Here is a 19,164-nt window from a genome sequence, read left to right as displayed (position 1 = left end):
CCGCCCAAAGGCGCTTTTCACCATCTGATCTATTTAATCCACCTTGAGACGAACGATAAGGCCATTTGGCAATGTATCGGTAATTATCAAAGGAAAAAAAAGAGTTTTATTTTGCGGACTATTTACAAAATCTGTCTTCTAGAGTCCTTTTTTTAAAAAAAAAATCTGTATTTCGAATGGCTTTTTGTGGAATTTGTTCAAACGCAAGATATGAAGCCCTGAACGACGCACAATAAATGCAACGGAACAAACGTCAAACAGCAAACGTTTTCCAAGCGCGGTAGGATCATAAAGAGAAGCACAACATTCACGAAACAGAAGAAGAAAAGAAAGCTGAATTCACCGTACGGCGCTACATGTTCCTAGCTTGTTGGAGGCTTAGAAAAGTGTAGTTCAGGGCAACTATCATTAAACTCCCATAAAGCATCCTTGCAAACAAACCGGACAGTCATACAACGCACCGGAAGAAGATCAAGAAGTGAGAGTTAGCGCGCAAACCAAGTCGTAAAGTGGATGAAGAAAGGTGTCGCATACTGTAATTTGGATGTATGGTAAATATAAAGGACCGCTCTTTTCCGGGTATCGTGCGTGCAGGTCGAATTGTTTGGTGAAACAATAGCAACAAAGCCGACGACCGTGCCGAGGCAGTGCTGTGTGGTGTGCTTGGTTGGCTGTGTCGGTGCGCGTGTGAGTAGCGCGCCTTCCCTTAACGTCAGCGCGCGCGTTTGTGTGCGTGCCTTCGGAAGTATCGAGGGCATCTCTTTGAGATTCATTCATCCCCACGACCTTCTTTCGGTGTGCATGTTGTCTTTTCTTTTGTAAGATCCTTTGTGCGACATTTGAGCAATTCGACTGATTTTCGCCGATTTCTCCCGAGCCCATCCCTCGCTAGTGGGCGTGCATGTGTGTGTATGTGTATTTGTGCTGTATTGAGTGGAGGCAGTTTCTCTGTGTGTAGGGAACATTGAAGACGGGAAGAAGTTAAGCCGTGTTGGGCTACGTACATACGCTCGGTACGTAGACACGCATGTGTTTTCGTGCCATCCGGTTGAGTGGCTTCTCATAGAGTGCTTCGTTTTATTTTCTACACAAAAAAACGCATTTTCATAGCACCAGCATCGATGCGCCAAAAAGCGGGCATAAAATCGGGCCCATTTTCTCCCACGGAGGGCCAATTGGCCACTGTCTGTCTGTTTGGTTGCGTTCAAGCGGGTTCCGAGAAGTGAAGTATTCAACCAGGTAGCAGCAACCCTGCGTGTCGCGCTGTCAGTGTGTTGGTTTTTTGCTGGTGTGTTGGTTGGTTTTTTGCTGGTGTGTTCGAGGGCTGAACTGCAGAAAGAAAATGGTCGTCGACATACGCAAGCAAACAGCAGCTTGCCCCAGCCAACAAGCACAGCAGCTGTGGGGTTGCGGTACTCGTCCGATCCATGTTCGGCAACGTTAGCCCAGCAGCAGCAACCTGCATTATTTGGTGTGGTAACGCCGACGTAGCGGACCCGCGGACAGAACGACGGCCAGCTTTATCCGCACGGGAAAACGGGGAAAAGTGACAGCGAAACATTAATCAATATAATAGTAGAGTGCGTTATTTGCTGATCAATTGTGTGCCCGAGTGTGTGGTGTATTGCATGTGTGTATACACATATGCCTGACTGTGTGTGTGAGCGAGTGTGTGCGTGCGTATCGTGTCTCAGAGGCAGAGCGCGTTGTACTGATTCAGGTGGAACGGAGTGTTTTTTCTTTCCACTATTACCCATTGCTTCGGTTTTGGCTGGTCCAGGAAAATAAAGCAGCCAGTGTAGTGCGGAGATTGTGTGGTGATGAGAGCGGGTCGGCTAAACGGCTGTAGAGTTGATGGAATGCGTGGGGGGATGGTGATGAAACGTAGCGCAATTGGCATGCCAGAAATCGCTAATAATTTCCCTTTTCTTCCCATTCACAGTGATGACCTCTCTATATGCACATACACACACGCAGGTGGTGTAAAGCTGTGCCGGATTGATGCGCTTACCGTTGCACCCCTGCGGAGCTGTAAACCTTCGATGTGCAATTTTTACCCAAAATAAAGGCAAAAAGACCGATTGATCCGGCGAGTGTGCGGGTGGTGTAGTGTCGTGATGATGAAGATGTCTATGGAGTGTTCAGTGTGAAAAGAAGAGAAGAAAACGGAAGAAACCAGAAGTGTGCAAACTCGTCGGGAAGGGGAGACGCGCGTGACGCTTTTCTGTGTGTGTGTGTGAGTGTATGTGTTTTGTGCCGGAACGGACAAAAGGTCCTTGTTTATATTCCGCAATCTCGCGTTAAAAGTGCCTAAGAGTATGAAAGCAACAGCGAAGCATTCCTCCCCCACGACGTAAGCATTGTGTGAATTGTATTGCGCGAGAGTGTGTGCGTGCAAGTGATTGATTGGTTGGAAGTGTGTGAAGATATGCTGCAATCTCTCGCAAGGACATTCACTTGTCTGTAGACGAAACGCGCGGGGCAATGCGGTTGCCTTTGGTGGCAAACGTCATCGGCAAGCAATGGACGCGTCCATCGTCAGGCACTTTTCGTCCTCTTGGAAGCTTGGGTACCGAGACCTGCTAGTTGTACTATCACGCCACGAGCGACAACAACACGACGCGACTGCATTTAACATTCGTCGCTAGCGCGCCGTCCAGCTAGGAAGAGATGAGCAGTGGCGACAACGATCTGGCAGCATTTGATGGACGAAGGATTCAGCGCGAAGTTTCGGACGAGCGGACGCAACAAGTAGCCAGTGTTGTTGGGGACAGTGCACTACTAGCGACTTCTATTAGCATCTTAAAGCAACCAGTAAATTACCTAGACAACCGGCAGCAACAGCAGCCCGACGAATGGGCAACGGTAGTACGATCATACGGCGAAGCGAATCTTAAGCACGATGCTAATGCAATTGTAATGGATGGTTCTTTTCAACAGCAACACCACGCGATTATTAGCACACACCGAGCAAACGTCGACCGGAAATCGGCAGCGTGGCCACCAGGGTCCTCCCTCCATGCTGGAGAATCGAACGCGACCAGCGCACAGTATGTGGAGCATTCCGAACCGCGCGCTTTAACGGAAGGTAACGGTGTGCTCGCATCGGACGGATCGCTACTGAACGCAGCGCCACACACAGACAGTGGGAAGCAAGTGATTGATCATAGTACGAGCAGCGGCAGCGGCAGCAATAGCGTCATGCGCGATCCTCAAGAATCTCATCACCGGGCAGCTCCGCCGGCAGCACCGCTCGGGGAGGTCGAATCGGGCGAGGACGACAGCGACTGCGTGGTCGTACCGTCCACCGAGCGAAAGGTGGAACCGTTAAAAATTAACCTAGCCCGCGACCGGGAACCGATCCGGACAGTCATCAAGCTAACGTCCGGTGCCGCCGGCTCCGGTGGGCCGGATCACTTTCAGCAGCTGTCACCCACGATCCGGGACGTGCCCGGTTCGCCCAAGATCACCATTAAGCCTCCGAAGCCACCACCGTCCATGGTGGCAGACAACCCGTCGATCAGCGGGCTAGCAGCGGCAGCGTCATCGTCGGCCGGATCGTCCGCCACGCTGACCGGTACCGAGCATCACGGAAACAATTGTGTCAGCTACAGTGCGGTTTTACCTGCGTATAGCAGCATTCCAAAGCTTACCATTAAACCGATCATCAATCCGGCCGACGAGCCGACCGCTACGGAAGGATCATCGTCGGCGACGGGTACGGCGGCAGCAGCCTCAGTAGAGCAAATGCATATTATTCCTAAGTTACTCATCAAGGGTTCCGCTTCCTCGCTGGAGGCAAGCCACGGCCGGGACGGAGCGGTGGAACCACACATTGTGCCTAAGCTAACGATACGTGGCGTTAATAACCACAATCATCATCATCATCATCACCAACAGCAGAGTCCGCAGGACACAGCGACCTACCCAGGCGATGGGCTAGCCTCGGTCGGGGAGAGCCGGGGGGAGAGCAGTGGAACCGGCTCGCCAACGCCGCTAGTTCCGAAGCTAACGATTAAGATGGACAACCACCACCCGCATCATCATCACCACCACCACCATCACAACAGTTTGCGCGTGAAAGAGGCGGCGGACGGTGTTGAGGCAGGCGTCCCCGGTGGCCCGATTCCAAAGCTGCACATAAAGACGAACCAACAGGACGGAACAACGACTGCGGTCAATAGCTCGCTATCGGCCGGGGCGAACTGTAGCACCTCTGCTACACTCGGGTCTTCCCCGGTGCTGACCAGCTTGGAAGGCGTCAAAGTTACCATCAAACCACTCCCGGAGCCACCGAAGCTGCCAAAGCTAACGATCAAGACCACCGGCCTCGGCACGGTGGCGGAAACGAGCGACGTTTCGATGGTGTCCTCGACGAGCAATAGCTTCTCGCCCAAGCTGCTCCCTTCCGTGGTCGGCTGTTCCGGCGAGCAGCTGCAGCACCATTCGATTGGGGCGGGAGGTGCGCCAGGCGTTTCTCTATTGCTACAGCAACACCAATCCCAGCAACCGGCTTCCCCGAGCGATCAGCACTCCAACATCAGCTCTAGCTCGATCCCAAAGCTAACGATCAAGCCGATGCCGCCGAAGGAGACCACCCAAAACTGTTCGGCCGAAGGCAGTAGTGCCGGAACGGCGGAATTGCCACCCACTGTACCGAAGCTGACGATTAAACCGATCCTGCCACCGGCGAAGCAATCCGGCGAGGACAGCAGCAGTTCCAGTGAGACCAGTATTAACTCTCTCGAATCATCGCCCATTTCATCGTGCTCGTCGGCACCGACGTCGGCCGCGGTAACGACCTCCCCGTCGACGGCACTGAGAATGACAATCAAGGTACCTTCTTCAGCTCCACACCAGCAGCAGCAGCAGCAGCACGAAACTAACCCTGTGGGACACTCGGCGAGCACAGCACTGGCCGAATCGCCCACTTCATCCGCAGCGGCTGGTGGTGCCGCGGTTGTCACAAGGCTTAACATCAAACCGATTCTGCCTCCTCCTCCCCAACCAAACGCAGAACTGATGACTGGCACGGTGCACACCACGGACCGCTCACTGCTGACGTCAGACGATGGCGATTCCACTCCGCCTTCGTGTGACGATTCGCATAAACCGATCGTTATACCGAAGGTGACGATCAAAACGCTAGCCAATCCGCGTGGCCAAGAGACGGAAATTTTATCCACGCCCAAGGTGACCCTGAAACCGATCCCGAAACCGCAGGACGATGCAGCGGGCAGTCCGGTCGAGCGCCATCCGCCGCTGGCCAACAACACCGGCCACTCGCCGACAAACAGTGCCGCTGCCGGTATGCCCGATGGGACGGATTCGCCGAGAATTATTTTGAAAATTAACAAAGGCTCCTCGACGACGTCGACGACAAGCGCGGAACAGCTGGAGGGTGCCGCAGTGGACGCTGCACAGCCAACGGGTGTAGCTCCAGCGGGCGGCAGCATTTCCATACTAGCGAACGAGCTGAAACGACCGGCCGCGAGTGCGATGGGAGGCACCGCAACGCTCTCCTCGTCTGGCTCATCCTCGTCGGTATCGTGCGCGTCGTCGTCCTCCGTTTCGGCTTCGGCCACATCATCGTCCGCCGGGTCGGATCCTGCCTCGCCGTCTTCCGGTGGTGGCGGTGATCAGGGTGAACCCGGGTCGCCCGAGGTGAAGAAGAGCAAGCTCGATCACACGCAGCTGAAGCTGTCCCAGCAGATGCAGGACGTACTGGAGCAGCAGAAGGGCCTGCTGCGGCAGTCGATGCTCCAATCGCAGCACCAATATCAGCTACAAACAGCCCCAAACGCGGAACTGACCCGGCGGCAACCAGCGGCGCCAACCGGCGCCACAATGTCAAAAAGTGCCGTGGCCGATGTGATTGTGATAGACGACGACAGTAAGTCGGAGAACGAAGCGCCGAGGCAGGAGGGTGGCGCTAGGGGAAAGTTTGCCACTGCACGAGCCCCCCACCCGTCCGCCGGCGATCCGTTGGCCCTGAACGATAGGGAGCTGGCCGAGCGAATGTACCCGACATCGTTGCTTGCCGACGGTGGCGCTGTTGCCGCGCCGTCCCCCAGATCGAGACGCACGCGAGGGACACCACGCGGTGCTGCACGGCAATCGCGAAGGGGTCGCGGTGCTGCTGGATCAGCCGCCGCCGCCGCTGCTGCCGCTGCCGCAGCAGCTGCTGCAGCGAGACAGCAGGAGCTGGATGCTAGTGCTGCCGTATCGCAGCTGCTGGGGCTGCTGGCACAAGACGATCCCGAGGAAGGCTCCAGCTCCGACTGCATGATCGTAGATGAGCCGGCGCGCGCGCTGAACGCGAACGCACCGACATCCTCCTCCGCGACCGGGCTGCGTGAAAGCTTAACGCTTGAAAGTCTGCTGCGCGGCGGTTCGAAACCATCGGCTGCATCGCTGAGCGGAGGGGGCAGCAGCTTCTACAGCAGCGTCCCGATGGCTGCCGGTGGCGGTGGCGGCGGCGAGGTCGAGAAGAATGGCACCGCCAGCAATAGTTCGATCGGCAGCGTGACCAGCTCGGTTAGCAGCTCCGTCGCGGTACCGGCTTTGGCGACGCCGGCGGCAGTGGCGAGCGGCCGGACACCGGCTGCCGGAGTGCGCATGAGTACGCGCCGTGGCGCTGGGCAGCTGCTGAAGGATGCACTCAGCAACAAGCACCAGGACCGGGATTCGGGCGTGGACGAGGCGCGCACGGACGGTGAGTGTGGTGGTGGTGCTACGCCTTCCAAGAGGCCGCGCGGGCGCCCCAAGAAGCAATCCGTCGATCTCGCGACGGAAACGAACGGCGGCGGGAACAGCAACTCAGTGGACGGTAGCACCAACGACAACAACGTGCTGCTGGCGATGGCAATGATGGGAGGCGCCGATGGCGGTCCCGCACTGCTGCGACCGGAGGATCGGGCGCTGCTTGGCGCGCAGCAGTTGATGGAAGGTATAATGCCTCTGCCCAGGACGCCAGCACGGACGCCAAGGTAAGTGTCGATGCGATCAATGTAACGTTAATCTTTAAACTAAGGTTAAACGTATGTGTCAAACCCTTCTTTTCGTGTTCACTTACTCTTCCCACAACATATCTGATAGATTTTCCTTTACGGTGCTCCGTCAAGATAAGATGAATGTTTGTGCAAAAAAAGACAGTACTACAAATCGTTTCTTTTTTGCGGGCTACGAAAACGCAGCTAACGCTTTGCGTACTCCTCCGGCTCAATTCCTCCCAACAAATTTGACACTTAGTACCGGTAAATCGTGTCGCGTATTTCTATCAGCACCCGAGACACTACCAAACAAAACAACTTCTGCCTCACATATACACACACACACGCACATTACACGCTTCCTTGACCTCCCCGGCAGCGGCCGATCTCTACCAGTTCTTTCCAAACCCCCCACCCTTTACTACGCCCAACGCCTGTGCGTGTCTAGTAATCGAATGCTGCTGCTGCTGCTTTCTGCTGGGGCGATGCGCGCGCGCGCCTGCCTATTTTGAATCTCCTCCGGGCGGGGGGGTCTGCGATGATGTTTTTTTTCCGATTCCGTTTTGCTGCTTCCTTTCATAACAAATTTTCACCTTGCCGCGTCAGAGTTTAGGAGGCAGCCCAACGTTAGGCTAAGGCAGCGAACCAGCCAGCAGCAGCCGGTGTGCGTCGTCCCTGGGCACCGCACCGCATCACCGCACACTACTATCTCACATGCATTTGCGATTGAGAGGTTTTGTGTACGGCGTGTACGCGTACTCGTATCATCGTACTCGCGCTGCTGGGGGTCGCTCTCTCTTTTCTTTCCTCTCGCGCACTTCTCTTCTCGGGGCACGGTTGGTGTGCTCTCGTGGTTGTTTGGAGCGGTGCGTTGGTTGCAGCAGAATCGTGACTCTCCTGCTGGCGTGATGACGGGGGGGAAGCTTTTGTTGGATATCTTGTGCAATACATGCTACTTCCGTTTTAGCCCGTTCGCGCGAATTAAGAGCAAAGGTATTTTTTTGTTTCCCGCTGAGTGTTGGTGTGTATATCGTAGATGATTTTGTAAAAGTAGCGTAAACCAAAGCCCGAAGTCCAATGTTGTGGTCCATTTTACCCAATAGCAAGACCATTTTATCCCGCACAAGACATTTTCACGACTTTTCGCGATGATTTTTTAAACTCGTTTAAACATATATATTTGTTATTAATGCGTAAACTACTGATAGTTTTTCGCGAATAATACATTGAAGTGTCGATTGCCGCCAAAATAACAATGTACAGTGGTTTAACCAATAGGATACAGGCTAAAATCCTTAACAGGTCCATTTTGCGCCGCTTTCCCCTACTCATTCAGGTACAGTCTACACAAGTTGATTCCAATATTGGGCGTGCATTTTCAAATCTTGCAACTATACTCGATTGCGTTTGATGTTTTAACTAACGGCATTGTTTGAAATTCAGACTCACACATATATATCCGACTGCGTGGTACTAATAAGTCTCGAGTAAGACTGTATAGGTCGGCTATACCACGTTGGTCGTTTTCTCAAATAGAATAACATATTGGTAGATGCCGGTCTCGTCGTACAGTTGTCAATTCGCACGACTTAACAACACGTCCCGAATGGAACGTGCCTCCATACGTAGGACTGGCTGCCCTGCTACGGGTAATAAATAAGTCACTGAGTGTGACACCAAGTCCGTTAGTGTGGTACAGGCAGGCTTTGACCGCCATCGGTTGTTGTATTAAAGAAGAAGAAGAAGATTGTTGGATACCATAGGCAGTAAAATTTGCAGAGTAATAACGAGCGTCGTTTGGCCTTGGCAACTCCAATTGTTTATCCTGGAACGAGACATTTTGCAATATGATTTTCTTCTATTGTCAGATTAGAATGAATTTTATACGAATAATCGATTTCCGATTTTTGCTTTTCGATGTAACGAAACCTTTTCTATATCGCATGACATTTTATGTTATTTTGAATGACAACTGCAACCCGGTTGATAACCGTTGTACCTCGTCCAAAGTCAAGAGCCCAGCAGTAATTCCAGCACTTGTGTATTATTGTGAGTAAAACTATTCCGACAGCACCGGGCACACGTGCGGTCGGTCGACAGAAGTAACCGCGTGATTTTTCGTGAGAGCGACGCTGCGTGCGTGTGGAGGAGGAACGACGAATAGCGACGCCGGTTTGCCTCTGACCAGCATTCGAGTAAAGCCCGTGTCTACGCCGGTGAACTCTGTCACCGGCGGGGGTTTTCTATGCAACAGCAGACGCAAAAAAACAACGCAAGAAGCAAGAGAGTGAACGCAACACGAGAGCGAGAGAGAGCGTAAGCACGCGCGCGTCCCGGTCATTTCCGACGCATCAGCTGACGAGACGCTTGAGCGTGCTCGCATCGGTAGATGTCCTTGGCATCAACACGACGGTGGGCCCGTCCGCCCGCCCGCTGGTCCGTTGGTGGTGGTGGTGGTGGTGGTGGTGGTGGTGGTGGTAGTGTGGGTTCTTCCAATCGGTCGGTTTTTGTTTGCCTCTGTCCCTCGCTGCCTTTTCGAAGCGCGGCGCCTCGATTTCATCCGGTTTACATGCAGTCGGTTCACTTCTCGACTTTCATCACCCATCATCGCCCTTCTTTTTATGTTGCAACATTCCCAATGCCTACTCTTCCTCCACCTGTGTAAAAGGGGGTGAAGGAATACAGATTGTGTGAGAACTCTGCAGAAAGCGCAGAGAGGAGAGAGAGCGGAAAGGATGCTGCGATAAGGGAGCTAAACGGTATGTTGCGCGATATGTTGTGCCGTGCCTCTGCGGGTTTTTTGTTGCTGTTTCGTAAAACGATAAAAGAGCGAGAAAAATTACACTTATAAAAGATAACATTTTCCTGGACGTAATTAATAGGTTTTTTGGCAATACAGTAGGTGACCGCTAACTGGATGTGTTATAATTGGAGTGCTTTTTAACTGGAGGTTCGCCAACTGGAGTGATTCTCAGTTAACGAACACTTAAACGTCAAAACATGAAACATCCGGAATCTCATGAAGAGAAATTTGTTGCAAATGTGCATTTTTCACACAAATTTAGGGTCTTTTGCCTACAGTACATAGCTGTCGCAAATTGTTTACCAAAGGTTTTCATTTTTTTACATTTTCTTCACACAGGACAAGAGGACGTGGGCGAGGCAGAGGTCGAGGAAAGCTGAGTTTGGCGGACGGTGCAGCCAGTGTGTTTGGCGGGACGCCCATAGCTGGAGCATCACCTGTCGATGGAAATGTAGATCCATTATTTATCGGTATGTTGTAATTTGTACCCCCAGAGCATAATATGTTTCACAGACTCCTTATTTACACCTCGAACTATTTTCATCGTTTTCCTCCTCGTCTCTCTTTCTCTGTAATAGGCACGCCAAACAGCCACGATCCGTCCGCGGATGCAATGCAAGGCTTTCAGCTGTTGTTCGGTCACCTTCAAACGCCCCGCGGAGCTGGTGGTAGTGCACGCTCGCGGGGCGGCAGACGAGGCGCCGGTTCGCGAGGACCCCGCACACCCAGGGGCGGTCGTGGGGCGGCAAAGGCGGCAATGGCAGCAATGCTGGCCGCTGCTAGTGCCACACCACCGGCCGATCTCGTTGGTTCGTTTGCGGATCTAACGGCAGCAGAGGAGGCGGCAAAGAGCCAGCTGCTCGATGCGCTGCAGCAGCAACAGGAGCAGCTACTGCAACAGCAGATGCCACTTTCGCCGGTAGGCGCTGTGGTGGACGTGACGCCAAAACCGAGAGGCCGTGGACGAGGGACGCGCGGAACCAGTGGAATGGCGAGCAGACGGAAAGGGGTACGAGGAAGTGCTAAAGCTGGCCGGGGACGGAAGTCTCTGGAACTGGAGTCGCCGATGCTGCTTGGTATTAGTGGTGGTGGAGGCGGTAATGCTGCCAGCGAGTTAAATTCGGGACCAACCGTACCCGGTGACAGCAAGAACAACGCCATCTTCATGACACCGATGGCGGGAGGTTTGGTAAGTTGTTGGGACGAATTTGTAGATTTCAGCGCATGCAAAAACCGAAGGCACCATAACACCCTACCACCCGGCTAGCTTCGAGTGGATTTGAAATCAAGCCGAGCGCGCGTGGTAGAAGTGGATGGGTGGTAGTGGTTAGTGTACACATTTGGGGTTTCCTTCGGGAATTTATGTTTGCCTGGTAGTAGCACACGAAAGCTAGACGAACGCGAAACCGCATCGTGTGTGTGCTCTCTGCCTGTCATCGTTGCGGTGTGGATTCTCCGAAACCGAGTACACCGTGCCGGGTGAGATGGCCGGTTGCGGTTCGACGCTCGCTGTATGGTCGTCGACATTTCTCGCAGATCGTCGGCGCGGCATTGCGTACGAGTTGTTTGTTGCCCGACGTTTGTCCCAAAGTCGCGATGATGGACTCGGAAAATGCTCGGCTTTCTGGCCGCGGCTGGCTGCAGCCGCCGCACTGCTGACGAATCGGGCAAATGAACGCATTGACCTGTAGCATACATCACCATTCGTGATGATAATCGAGCGGTTTTGTTGTTTTTTTTTGGTTCCCATTTTGGTATCGAGCACTTATTAAACAGTTAAAAGACAGCAGTCCATAAATGCAAATCCATAGCTTCTTCTTCTCAATCATATTCCGTATTTAGAAGGAGATTATGAAATGGATAAGGATGCGGCAATGTCCCGTGTCTTTTAAGCGGGGCGTGCGGGAGTAAGTGCTTGAAGCGTGCTGGCCAGAAATAGCTTCACACCACAGAGAGGGGAAAGCAATGATGGAAAATGGAAAACCTTCCTTGCTGGGGGGCGCTTATTTTCCTGCTGCATTGGTGTTGGTTATATCGGGGTGCATTAACCTAACGCATGCTAGAAAGAGAGAGAAAGTCAGAAAAAGAATAAAAGAGAGAGAGAGCTTGAAAGTGAGGAGAGGCTGTTGGTGAACGCATCTTTGCGGTCGGGCGTTCCAGCTTGAAATAGACACCGAGAGAGGCTTGTCTAAATCATCGTACCCCGTGCGCCCCCGGGGGTGCTTGTACATGTGGTGTAATGCCCCTTGAAACAAATCGAACTTAGACAAGAAAAAAAAACAACATAACAACTAATTTATATACACTTTCAACACATACAGGGGGAGACAGTTCGGTCGGCAGTATAATGTTTGCATGGCGCTTTGCTTTATTGATTGCTATCGATCGTCTCTACTACACAAACCGAGTGTGTATTGGTTGCAATTTATGGAAATATTATTTACGCGTATTTTTATTTTCCTACATGGGATGATGATATGGTATGGTGCACGTCAAAGGCGAAGACGTTGCTCACCAGTTGTACTTTTGAAGACTGGCTGTGGGAATCGATCAAATTACATCATCGCCCTTGTGTGTTGGAAAGGCGATTGCCATTTGCACAACCGTTGGAGTTTCATAAAAAATAAATACGGAGCGAGTGGAGCCAGCAGTCAGTCTCCCCTTCCCCCAGACACAACACACGCCAGGTGGTGTGCTGACTCGCGCAATTGCTTGCCAATATGTGTGTGTGTGTGTGTGTCTGTGCAACTTAGGGTGATAATGAATGAGCTGCTGCTCTGGTGGTTGTGTTAGTTCGTATTAGTAACAATTTGATGTTACTGTTCGGGAAGCGCCATAGGTGCAAACAAATGATGATTTTTGTATGACATTAATTGTAGCCGACATGAGATAACCGCGCATTTTGCTTACAGAAAAACGGTAAGCGATGAAGAAGAACCTCAAAGTTTTAGTGGTAAAGGTTCGAGCGCCTACTTCCGCCGCGAGCACCTGCTCATTGCACATGCTTTCCACCGTTTGCGTCTATGTATGCGCCCCTGTGCAATTACATATGGTCAATGTGGCGAATGCAACATAGTTCAATCCATTCTAGCTTTCTTGCAATGGGGTGTGTGTGTGAGTCTTGTGGCGTCGTGTGTACGTTAGTATGTCAAGAAACGAGTTTTGTTGCATTGGCCCATGTGATGGCCGATATGGGCACGGGGAGACGGAAGGAAGGAAGTATGACGCACGGGAAAGGGAAGTGCAATTGTGATTTTCAACGCAATCTTGCCACACCAGTCTGCCGCTTTGCTCCGGACCTTCCCCCAAACCAACAAACAGCGCAACGGAACGAGTGTGAGATAATAGGGGTGGTTGGTGGGAAGTAAATACCAACACACATGTAAATCGTGCGCCTCTATTCGTGCGTTCGCTGTGTTTATACTGGGGTGTGTGAAGCATTTCACATCAAGGGTGTATTCTACTGCTATCGCGTAAACGAGTCATCTTGACACAAATGTATTGCAATAATTTTTGTTTTTTTTTCTTTCTGTTTTTTTTTTTTTTTTTTTTTTTTTTTTGCAGGATCCCAACCGACCGAAGCTGCATATGCGTGCACTGAAAACACCGAAAAATGAGATCAAAACCAACACACCACCATCGAGCGCGGAAAACACGCCGTCTGCTGGCGTAACGCCTTCGCGTACGACGCCAACCGCGGATGATACCAGCGGCACGACCGGTGGGCTGCAGGTGTTTGAAGAGGATACCCGCATGAGCGGAGACTTTAACTTCACCACCCCCGTGCGTCTGCTCAGCACCGGTGACGGGTGTTTGCAGCAGAACGAAGAATCCCAAAGCTCGTACCTGAGTAGCACCAGCGTTACGCAGGATGCTACCAACCAAACGTTACCGAGTGCGGCAACGGGTGCCCCGGCGGACGGAAAATCGGGGGCAGAACTGGGCACGGCGGCACACGTATCGGAGGCACCAAAAGAAGCCATCTCGGGTGCGACGTCCGCCGGCAACAGCAACAGCAGTAGCAGTCGGCGGCCAAACAAAGGCAAAATGGAAGTGCTCGATGCTCAGTAAGTGATCAGTTTTTGTTTTTCACCAGCAGTAGGATTGTGACAACATTTACTTACCGCTCATGCTTTTTCCCATTTTCACCCTGCAGTCGTGCTCAGTTTACGGTGGACCTGCTGGCCGAGTACGAGTGGCCACCGCCCAGCCCGGGCACGCGGGGTGCCGACACGTTCATGATACAGGAACAGATCGCGGAGTATTTGGGCGTGAAGAGCTTCAAGCGCAAGTATCCGGACCTGATGCGGCGCCCGGTGGACATGGAGGAGCGCAACTTCATCCTCGAGCAGGGGCTGGCCTCGGAGAAGATGTGCGATCTGGGGCTGACGGCCGTGTACGCCTCGGAAATACTGGACATCATGTGCGCCGACTATCCGGACAAGTACGAAGAGTACACGCGGTACACGCGCGAAAAGCATTTCCGCGAGCTGAGCAACCGGCAGCGACAGCAGCAGGAAGCGATCAGTGCGGTGGTCGCCGCTGCACCAGTGGATCGCGCACAGCTGGCGAAGGAAAAGGCGATCGAATCGGCTGCTAATTGGAACTGTAGCTTTAACAAAGAGTGAGTATATTGGCCGTTGAAACGAGAGGGTTTTGAATATTGCTTTCTTTTGATTGCTATTGACATAATGCTCTTGTGCTTACTTACCGACAGACGGCGCGAATCGAGGCGAGCGTGCATGGATCTGCAAACGTACGTGGTGCAGGTACCGAAGCGACAGGAGCTCACCCGCCCAGAGGGACACCAGCAAACGACGCCGAAGGCACAGCCCACCAACTATCCGGTGGCGCTTGTACCCGGGCAGTTCAGCGAGTATTACACTACTTACACACCGGAAGAGTTGGCGTAAGTATTGATCGTTGGAATCCGTAGATTCTTCCTAGTGCAGTGAACTAAATGCACTGTTTGGACCATTTTCAGATGCTATCCAATCAACACAGTGCTGCTGGATCCGTTTGAGTTGCAGGAGATTGTTTCATCCGAGCGCTATCGCAAGCTGGTGGCGGCTGAAGAGGCACGTCTCCTTGAAGACGATAGCAGCAGTAGCAGCAGCGATAGTGATAGTGACGACAGCAGCAGCAGCACCGACAGTGACACGAGCAGTGGAAGCAGCGGCAGCAGCAGCAGCAGCGACGATGAAGCGGAAGGGGGGCGAAGAAGACGCGCGCCATCGAGCAGTGGATCGTCCTCGAGCGATAATGAAGGTGACGGTAATGTAAGCGTAAAGAAAGAATTACGTCGTCAGAAGCGCAAAGGACGCCCCAGTGCTGCGGATGGTGGTAAGGGCAATTTGGCGGAAGCTACTCCTACCGTTCCTTCGGCGACCGTTGCTGCTACCCCTGTAAGACGTTCGAGTCGAACAATGAGTGCCGGTGTGCCAGTAGTAGCACCTTCCACTGTCGTGTGTAAAGAACCTACCGATTCTGATGTAAGTACATTTGCATGATGTCTGCATTCTATCGTGACATTAATTATTCGTTTCTGGTGCTGTTGTTCTTGGCAGGATTCCGATGTTCCGCTGATTGCCGTTAAGAAGAAAAATAATCTAGCCACAGGCGGTGCGGTACCTTCGGCGGGTGGTGGTAAACGAATGCAGGAAACGGTTGTAACACCGGTGAAACGCCCCCCGTTGAATCCGTTCCTGTGCGCCGTTTGCATGGGACCGGAGAATAAGAACAAGTACAGTAAACCGGAACTGTTTGTACGCTGCACTCGTTGCCGTCGGAAAGGTAATTATCGCACTGCTATGACTGGTTTTATGCTCAGTATGTTTGATTGTGTGATTTCTGTTCCGCTCCGCACCCTCCAATAGCCCATCCGTCCTGTATCGGTATGTCTTCGGTGATGTATAAACGTGTGCAGCAGTACAAGTGGCAGTGCTCGGAGTGCAAGCTGTGCATGAAATGCAACCGGCAACCGGCAGCAATCGACAGCAAAATGGTTTACTGTGATCAGTGTGACAGAGGATACCATTTGGCTTGCAAGGGGCTTCGCAATTTACCCGAAGGTAAGCACGGCCAGTGCGTTTTTGGTTGTGTATGTGACTGTGCCTAACCGAAAGTACTTCCAATCGTTAATTCTACAGGACGATGGCATTGCAACATATGCACCATTTGCGGTTTATGCGGCGCCCAAACGCCCGAAGGTCACCCGAACCCGCACCTTTCCGCCCAGCAACGGCAACAGCTGGCAATGGTCGCCGAATGGACGCACGAGTACGGCTTAAACTCGCTTACGAACATACGGGAGCACCTGCGAACACTCTGCGTTCCTTGCGTGCGGCAGCGAAAACAATCTCAGCAGCAGCATCCAGTTCCGCCCAAAGGAAACAGTGAAAATGTGACAATGCTTAACCACAACAATAATAATAACGCCGAACCGAGGAAGCTATTGGAAGGAACAACTCAGGGGGTGAGTGGAATAAGGCCATCGCCGGTTGTTAGTGGTCCCGGCGGAGTGGTTTCCATGAAACCACAATAATCACAATTGTTGAATCGGTATCATCATGAAAAGTAAAGGGAGAACACTAAGCCAGCTGGGTGGGTACGGTTAGGGATGGTAAAAATGTTAAGAAGACGCTGCTATTGATATGGCACGATGTTATCGGTTGGTGGCAAAGTTAGGTAAATGAAAGAAAAAAAAACAAACCAGAAGCGCAATGGACGGACAAGGACAGGCTCGCATAATGATGTTACATTTTATTTTTTATTCATGTTAGTCAATAATCGTACTAATTTGAACTTGAGTTTGCTATCCGACTTGTTTTTTGCAGCTTATTTTTTCCGTTTTGTTTTTTTTTTTCACACCTTCCATTCCTGCAAACAGCTCCAAATCTTCGTACTACGTGTGTAATTTTCTCTTCTTTTTTAATCCAAAGCATGTATAGGCCAACTCAACCACCTTTTTGTAAATACACAGCCCGGCGGGGGGAAGAAATACCGTTTAATAGCACAGTGCCGCTCGAATGTGTGCTGGCAGACACTAATTCATTTAATCATTTTTAATGGTTTTATCTAACATGTATGTGCTGTAGGGAAATAGTTTGTTGCGTAAAACATGTTCGTTAAGCAATTAATCCGGGCATGATCGTAGGAGTATCGTTTCGTAATTGCGGGAGGAGATGTAAAAACGGCTTGTTTCATTAACTTTGGCTCTAGTGTTTAGTATTATTACTGTAATTTTATGAAGCTAGGAGCAGCATTAGAACTTTATTTTGTTACGCTACGTTCGTAGGCCTCGTGCTAGTTAGTTGGTCAATTAATTTTGTAAGTCACAATGCATCTTGAACATTCACTCTACTTTCATCAGTCGTCCCCTTTGAATATAACCATGTGGTCCAATGTGGTGAGGCTTGTCGACAGAAACTGGCTTGCGAGAATGATTGGTGAGGGGACAATAGACACCAGAGGCATTAATGCTTAGGTTAAGGTGCTTAGGACTAATGAGTTTAGGTTAAGTTTGTTCTATGTTGAACGGGGCTTGAGAAAAAGCTTTCCCCGACTTATTAGTTCCACATGCAGTGGAAAATAGAATACAGAACAGCTGCTATAACCCCTGATCTGCTAGTTCTTTGTACGTCTTTTGCTAATCTCGTCTTCTGTAAGACTCTCGTTTAGATTTAATTAGATCGGTTATTTTGTCAGAATTGCCACTAATCCCACTACACCAGGCGACGGTGGAGGCGACCGTGTGTATAGTATGGATTCAGCATGACTAAGCGCATATATGAGAGTTGTGTGTACATGCTTGTGTAATATGTTTCGAGCCTTGTTGAAACAATCAGATGTCGTTAGCGTGTTCGCGGTCCCTGCACCCAAAACCATGAGTAATTAAGTGTGTTAAGAAACGATGCATGGATACCCATTCCTCTAACACGTGTTGTTGCTGAGGAGCGTTTTCGTGTGCCACCAGTAGAAGAAAAAAACGATGGCCAGGGTGGCATTTGTTCGTTAGTTAGTTTTGGGGAATCTCGCTCCCGATTTCAACGGCTTACTGTAACGGGCCCGGTAGGTTAATGGTAATCAATTAAAAACTGAAGAAGGAAAAAACACACACACATACACAATTATTACTTGTATTTTGTGACAATGCACACATTACGCTATGTTTGTATAAATTAGAAATATAAAGCGCCCAGGCCATTGTAGAAGCTGGATATAAAGCATCAAATCTACAACAACAATCTACGTGTCCAAGCAAGAGAGATGTGTAAGAAGAACAGCCAGAGGCGCACGCGAGACTTGTAAATGTGTAAGCTGCTTTGTGTTGTTGAACATCCAAGAGAGAAGATAAAATCATGTTAATAGGAATAAAGCAATCAAATCATCCCATCTCCGGAGGTCCGAAGACAGTGTTCGGACGATTGAGATTGTATATATGAGGAGTACACACCCCCCAGTCAAAAAAAAAAAAACGAAACAAAAATCAATGCGTAAATTCAGTAATATTGTAAATGCACATATTCGGCGCGTCGAAAAGAGGAGTCCAAGAGCAATTTATAGATTGTGCGATATGTTCGCACAGTGCAAGTAATAATTTATCAGCTAGCGTTTCTTAACGTAGGATTAAACAGAGCTATCTAAACATCAGCTATTATTCACTTGTTAAGTGCTGCTACTGCGGTTCGGAAGAAAAGCATACGAAAAAACGTAGGAAGTTGTAAAAAATGAAGAGTGAGTGTGCTGAGGCTTGCAAGGAGCATTATATGCACGACGTAACATTGGTTAAAAGAAGCATCAATGCACATTGATGAAAACATACGCAATGATAGCATGTAATTTATTGGAATCCGCGCATTATATTGACGAATACATTTTTTAAAAAATATCCGATTCACTATCACGGAAAGAAGTATCATCATGATGACTTTTGTACTTTTGTTGTGTCTAATTGCAATTGGGAAACGTATGTGGTGTTACATTAGTTGTAATTTGTAAACTGTAAAGTCGTAGTTCCATGGCTCAAATTATTTTTCTTTTTTTTTCATTTCGTTTAAGCTGTGTCTATGGTTTTGAGAAGGAAAACAGTTTAATTAGGGTTTTAGTGGTAACTCGCGACTTAAGATTTGATTTGTCAATGTTTCGTATTTAAAAATAACGGCCTTTACGTTGACCGCCATGATGACCACAGAGAATATGGGAAATGGCATACGTGCAGCCTCAACGAAGACATCGATCTGCAAAACTAAACACAACGGACGGCTGTGAAAAAACGTACCGTACCCAAGTAACGAGATACGACTGCTGACCAAAACTAATCTATTCATATCCGGAATTTCTTAAATGTATCGACTTTTTACTGCAATG

General features: G+C 50.5%; 1 protein-coding gene across 11 annotated transcripts; it reads left to right on the top strand.

Moving 5' to 3' along the window:
- Nucleotides 1-286: 286 nt before the first annotated feature.
- Nucleotides 287-16,599, top strand: LOC121603601 (mucin-19). Of its 11 annotated transcripts, none has more exons than XM_041932587.1 (12): nt 287-551; nt 1,943-2,865; nt 2,941-6,989; nt 10,135-10,265; nt 10,374-10,984; nt 13,360-13,862; nt 13,952-14,419; nt 14,513-14,704; nt 14,780-15,287; nt 15,363-15,588; nt 15,672-15,866; nt 15,945-16,599. In XM_041932587.1, exons 2-12 carry the CDS (start codon nt 2,671-2,673, stop codon nt 16,337-16,339), a joined length of 7,473 nt encoding a protein of 2,490 aa, XP_041788521.1. In that variant the 5' UTR covers nt 287-551; nt 1,943-2,670; the 3' UTR covers nt 16,340-16,599. The 11 variants fall into 11 exon arrangements, with proteins under 11 accessions (XP_041788521.1, XP_041788520.1, XP_041788510.1 ...); XM_041932586.1 differs by having other exon boundaries at nt 1,943-2,868; XM_041932576.1 differs by having other exon boundaries at nt 1,943-6,989.
- The last annotated feature ends 2,565 nt before the right edge of the window (nt 16,600-19,164 follow it).

Source organism: Anopheles merus, chromosome 2R (genome assembly GCF_017562075.2).
Source record: "Anopheles merus strain MAF chromosome 2R, AmerM5.1, whole genome shotgun sequence".
NCBI lineage: Eukaryota > Metazoa > Arthropoda > Insecta > Diptera > Culicidae > Anopheles > Anopheles merus.
Note: the sequence above shows the minus strand (reverse complement) of the source record. Positions and strands in the feature narration are given on the sequence as shown.